Below are 6,000 nucleotides of genomic sequence, written 5' to 3'. Positions count from 1 at the left end.
AATAAGGAAAACAAGTTTATGGAAAATCATGCAGCAATAAACTAGATATATGTTATACAGAATGAAACACCTGTTTGGAATAAATCCAGTAAACCAATTGTGAAGTATACATAGTCGGGGTGGTTAAACTTAAGAATGTAACAATGTACTATAGCGAGAGAAATCACGTCTGAGGGTCTATCTTACTGAAGCTTAGTATTTTTCAAGCAGCTACAAAAATGGTAATTGAAGAAATAATCAAATATATACTTAATGCAGAGCTGTCTTTTTAGTGTTCTTTCTACTCCTTTAGGCCTATGCTAAACAGCTTAATACTTTTCCCAGAGTATATTCCACACAGAGTTGCTGATTGGTCTGACTGCCATGCCCACAGAAGATCTTGTTTCTGGGAATAGATTGTCAATGTGAGATGTGATCTCATCCTCCTCACTTCTCATAGATAGAAGGTTTATTTTTAGACAGGCTCTTTGAACAGGATAAGGTTCAAACTACAGACAGATCTTAATGCTACTGTAAAACATGTTAATCGCCTCCTTCATGGATCTCTCTCAGTACTGATATTGTATGTAGTGATGGTAATAAGGTGGGCAATAAATCACCCCTCTTGGATTCATATGTCTTTAAAGGGTGGTGATATTAAGATCCATCAGTTTAGATGGTTGGAACCATGTGCCCAGGTAATGTTTCCAGTGATGTGTGTGACATACAGTACAATGACCTGATGTATCAAGGTTTTCATTTTTATTTTGTTTAGTTTTTTTGTTTTTTTCAATAAGAAAGAGCCCAGGTGTAGATGTGTTCAGCCTGCATTAAGCTATAAGGTATGTAACATTTTAAATGCATACAGAATATTTAAAGAAGCTTAAATAACTTGTATGTATTTATCTATTTTGCTGAGGAGTGATGAAATATTGAGATACTATCACCCCCCCCCACCCCCTGCAAATTCATTTTCCACATTTGGTCTTTTCATTTTTGAAGAATTAATTGGTGCTACTAAACATGATTGCATGGCATGATTTTAAGACACATTACTCTTTCCCATATTATTTTTTGAAAATAATTTGTTTTTAAATGTAGTTTATATCACATTTAGCTATTTTGTGTGAAGGTAATGCAATCAGGCTGTGTATGCAATGCAGGTGTTCTAAGCAGCTGTGTTTATGAAGTGTATGATTAATTATGATCATTTGTGCAAGGTGTAAGAAGGTTTGTTACCTTTTAGGAAATAAATCATGTGCTCCAAATCATGTGCACAGTACTGTTAGCAATGTCAGCCTGTATAATACCATTACAAAATCTGAATGGGTATGTGTATCTGTTCATGGTTATTTGATTGGTATAATATTCCCAGTCCTCTTGTTTTTATTTTAGTTTTGATCAATTTTATTTGCTCCATGTTTGTAAATTCTTAATGTTGTTGCTCATTGTTGGAATATATATATATATATATATATATATATATATATATATATATATTATATATAATATCTATATAATATATATAGATATATATATATTAGGATATATAATTTATATATATATTTAATTAAATTTACAATAGTTCCATCCAACTGGGTTTCAGCCAAGTTCTGTGCTTCAGTAAAATGATGTCAGCTGCCCAATGTCTTTGATTCCCAACTATTTCCAAAAAGTGGGTGGAAAGGAGAATTTGCTGAAAGCTATGGAAAAAATATAAGCTCCCAAAATAAACGAATATAGGAGAAAAAGAAAGAAAAAAAAAACATTTGACATGATTTTTGGGGAAATTAAATTAAAATTTAGAAATAAAATTTAGACTGTAATATATTTCAAATAGATTTGTTGGATAGCCTCTGATACATGTACATAACTAGGTACAAAATAAATAAATACAATTCTAAAGCTACATACACTATCTTTAGTGGAAACAGATTTGTGTGCAGTTCGCAGGAAATTCTCTACAGCTCATATATAACGCCGTGAATTACACCGGCTCTGGATATAAAAAGTAATTTAAATTGGCCTCCTCCAGACTAACGCATGCGTTCTGCAGTGGCATGCTTGCTTCTGTGGAGCAGCTGTTTTGGGTTTGAAATTCCAACATGGCAGAGGCTGTAGTCAGTCTTTGCTTCAGAAACTTGGAATGATTTAAAATCGTAGGCATCCTCACTTAACCCAAGCACCCATTCATTAGAAAATACATCGGACTGATGTTACTGTAACGTTCGAGGCTGCACTAACACGCACCCAGGTAAGAGTTTGCAAGGGTATCTGTGATCTAGGCAATTTTTAGTAATGCAGGAGCTGTGCCACGGAAGATCAACCGCTTTATGTATTTAAAATATACCTCCGTAAAACGCCCCTCTGCATGCAATAACACTCATGCTCATTTTTACAAAGTAGAAAGTGAAAAATAAACAAAGGATATTGTTGATTTTGCTTGGTTTAGGATATTAAAGTATGCGGTGATTAGGAGTTAGCTATGTTGAGAAGGACCTCATGCAAATTTCCTTTACGTTGCCAGTTGTTTCCTTTAAAATAAGAAAGTGGGAGTGGGGTTTCATGGCTACAAAGTAACTTCTTGGTGAAAGGGAAGTTGAATAAGTGATTGTTATATTTATTTTATTTTATTATTTTTTTAAGTTGTATGTGGTCATTACAGCAGTGTGAACCGGTACATAAATATGTCATTGGTCTCGCGGAGTGAGAAAACTGTAACCGCATCATCTATTTTTAAAGGGGTGGGTGTAGTCCAGCGTAGTGGGTGTAGCGCCGTCTCGGAAAGCGAAAGAAAAGGTGTATTTTTAATGGCATGTACAACCCTCTGATCCTATTACTACCATCCCTAGAGCTCTTGGTATTTTCAACGGGAGCGAGTGAAATTGACTTGGACTTGCATTCTTGGTCATGCGCTTGTATTTTTTTTTCGTTCTTTCTTCACTTCCTATCAAAGATCGCTCGTCTTGTTGATGTTGCTTTCCCTTAATTATATGCATGTTGGTTAAATGAATACCTGACGAAAAGAGCCCACGTTCAAGGCAGTGAAATTTGACCGCTGAGAGGAAAAGTGGCTCTAATGAAAAGCGACCTTTGGAATTCCTGCTTGTGAAAATTCCGACTCAGCTTTTTTTTTTGTTGTTTGTTTTTGCAGCACGACATGATCAGTAGCACCAGTGTTTATGGTATGTCAATTTTGAGATCTACTTCATTTACACCGAATTAGAAAACTATCTATAGCATGGTATGCCTTTGGGATTGTGCTTGTTTGTGTGTGTGCCTTCAAATATGACCACTGTTTATGGTACGTTACTTTTGGATCTTTTTTTTTTAAATTATTATTCTTTTTTTTTTCCTTCATGCTGTTTTGTGTTTTCGCTTTCTGTGCATGTCTATTATTGACTATCTATTTTGTTATACTTTTACAATGGGTACTTAGAAGTTTAATAAACAGCGGATATAGAACTAATTTAATTGCTTCTTTTGTTTGTTACTGTGCAATTATCGTGGGACGAAGTTTGCTTTACAAAACATAAAAAAGAACAGTACAATTCATCGAGGAGTGTTTATTTAATACTGAACAGTTTGATCCAAAACAACATTTAAACAAATAATATAATGGATAATTTTCGCTTATAATGAAACGCACTGTGCTTTATTTGAATGCAAACACACACACACGTTAATATGTATTTAGACATTTACCATTTTAAATTGTAATGCTAAACTTAATGGTTTGAGAAACTAGTTTCGGATTTGGAAATTTGGAACTCTGTGTGTGTATATATATATATAATGTATTTATTTTTTGTAAAGATTAACGCTACAACCGTGTACTTTTCCATGTTCAGTATTTTGTGCTATGTGCATTACAAACATGGTAGTGTTTTTGGTATGCATCTAACATAGTTGTAGGTTATAAAACTATAATGCTACAGTAGTTGTCTAATATAGCTGCAAATCCACTTTCCTGCCTTGCACATAACAAATAGTAAATAACTGATTTTGATGTTTTTTTTTTTTTTTTTTTAATACATTTGAATTAGTCGGAGTCAATTGGACCCTTGGCGTTGTAGATGTTTGTTTTAGATGCACATCATCTGAAGGGAGAAATGTTTTAGGTATGAGAGCAGCGCCCTTCTCAGTGAGCTGTTCCGGGGAATGTGATTACCAGATGGGAGATTTCCCTGTTCTCATGTTAAAGCTCTAATATATATTCAGAGCAGACTGGACTGCATGCATCTGAGGAGGATATTGCATTTATACACTTTAAATCGGGGGCAGGAAAGAGTGCTAAGAGCTAAGATATTTGATGGAGAAAATGTTTTGCTGTGGTCAGCTGCTCATTATTAGTGTGATTTTGGAGAATGAAGATAATAGGATTAGGTGGATGCGTGCTGTTTGGTTATATAGCATAAACAAGGTCGTGCAGTTATTATGGATAGCAAACAATCAAAATCATAATGCAGTTGTGTGTGTTTTTTTTTTTTTTTTTTTACAAAGATCGGTTTTGAAAAATTACAATAATATAAAAAAAATCAGGTCGCTTTTTTATAAATAATAATAAAAAGACGCGCTACATTGTTAATATCACCGAAACGTGTATCAGCTGCTACCGATTATTGATATTCCAAAAATCTACAAAATGTTATATATATCTATATATATATATATATATATATATATATATATATATATATATATATAGATATACTTATATGTATAACAATGCTAAGGTATCTACATTATATTAAATATATGCATGGAACTCTCACACTTAGTGAAAACCTCAAATCTATATTACATTGCAAGGTTTTGTCCAAACTGTATTAGAATCTTAATACACATATGTTTTTAATCCATTAGTTTATGCATTTCTTTTTATTTCAAATGGTCACTTTAATTTTTCAAAGTGTATTGCAGCTGGAGAGGTCTGTGATGCATCTTTTGTTATTTAGTGGTATCATTTTTAATTAGCATAGCAGAGCCCCACAGTCATTTTCAGCTTTTCACTGTGATTCTTTAGCACATTTTCATTGCATTATTTATAGTTTATGTGCACTGGTGACACTGTTTACATTCCCCCATGTTTAAATTTACTGGGATACAATCTTCTATGCCCCTTAAAGTACAGAGCAACACTTTTTGTGTCTAGAAGACAAAACACTTTTTCTGCTGCAGCAGAACCATTTTGTGAATTCTGTTGTAACTCGGAAAGCCTTTTTTTCTACCGGATTTATTTTCTACTCTATGCTAACATTTTACAAGGAATATTTTCAGCTGTAATATGTTTGCCAACACCCTTGTTAACTATATGCAATTGTTTTAAAACTATTTATTTTCACCCAGTCTGCAATAACATGTTCTCCGAGTTTGAAAGGAACAGTCACTTCTACAAAATTAGCCTCTACCTGAATATCTCTGTTTTGGTGGGGCTTTGGGTTACTGGTTCTTGGTGTCGTTTTGGGGTACAGTGTGGGATTATAGTTCCAGTACTTGTGACCAAAATGTCGGCTTGTATGGTGAGATTAGATAATGCAATATGTATAAAGGGATGTAAATATAAGTTTATATATGAGAACATAAATACCCAGAGAGGTTACTGACACACTACCGACTCTCAACTTTATAATATAATATTCATTAATTATAGGAATACCACAATATTAGCTTCCCAGAAGTATGCATTGACACAATATGTTTGCCATAAAATGGTGATTTTGAGCTATTGCAAAAATAAAACTGAAGCCCCAAATAATTGTTTTGTTGATTTTGTATTTTCTTCTTATGCTTAATGATGAAATAACTACTCACTGAGAATGATAATGGCATTTTTCTACATAACTTGCTTGATTGTCTAAGTTCATGTGCATGTTTTATAACAAGAATGACTGGATAGTTTCATAATTAAACTGATCTAGAATATTGTTGTCTTAACTGGTGTATCATTGACCATGTGTTACCGTAAATTGAATGTATTTCTTCTCAGTAGAATCATCAACATGCTTATTTTGGTAGCTT

The 6,000-nt window shown here is 33.4% G+C and overlaps 1 protein-coding gene across 1 annotated transcript in view; it reads left to right on the top strand.

The window, feature by feature from the left end:
* The first annotated feature begins 2,846 nt into the window (after positions 1 to 2,846).
* Positions 2,847 to 6,000, top strand: part of LOC121322744 (fidgetin-like) — a 42,477-nt gene continuing 39,323 nt past the window's right edge. Inside the window, exon 1 of the mRNA XM_041263005.1 lies at positions 2,847 to 3,164. Within this exon, the coding sequence (XP_041118939.1) occupies positions 3,140 to 3,164 (25 nt within the window). The 5' untranslated portion in view covers positions 2,847 to 3,139. The remainder of the gene's footprint in view (positions 3,165 to 6,000) is intronic.

This window comes from Polyodon spathula, chromosome 11 (genome assembly GCF_017654505.1).
Source record: "Polyodon spathula isolate WHYD16114869_AA chromosome 11, ASM1765450v1, whole genome shotgun sequence".
Taxonomy (NCBI): domain Eukaryota; kingdom Metazoa; phylum Chordata; class Actinopteri; order Acipenseriformes; family Polyodontidae; genus Polyodon; species Polyodon spathula.
This window is presented reverse-complemented; position numbering and strand designations above follow the sequence as displayed.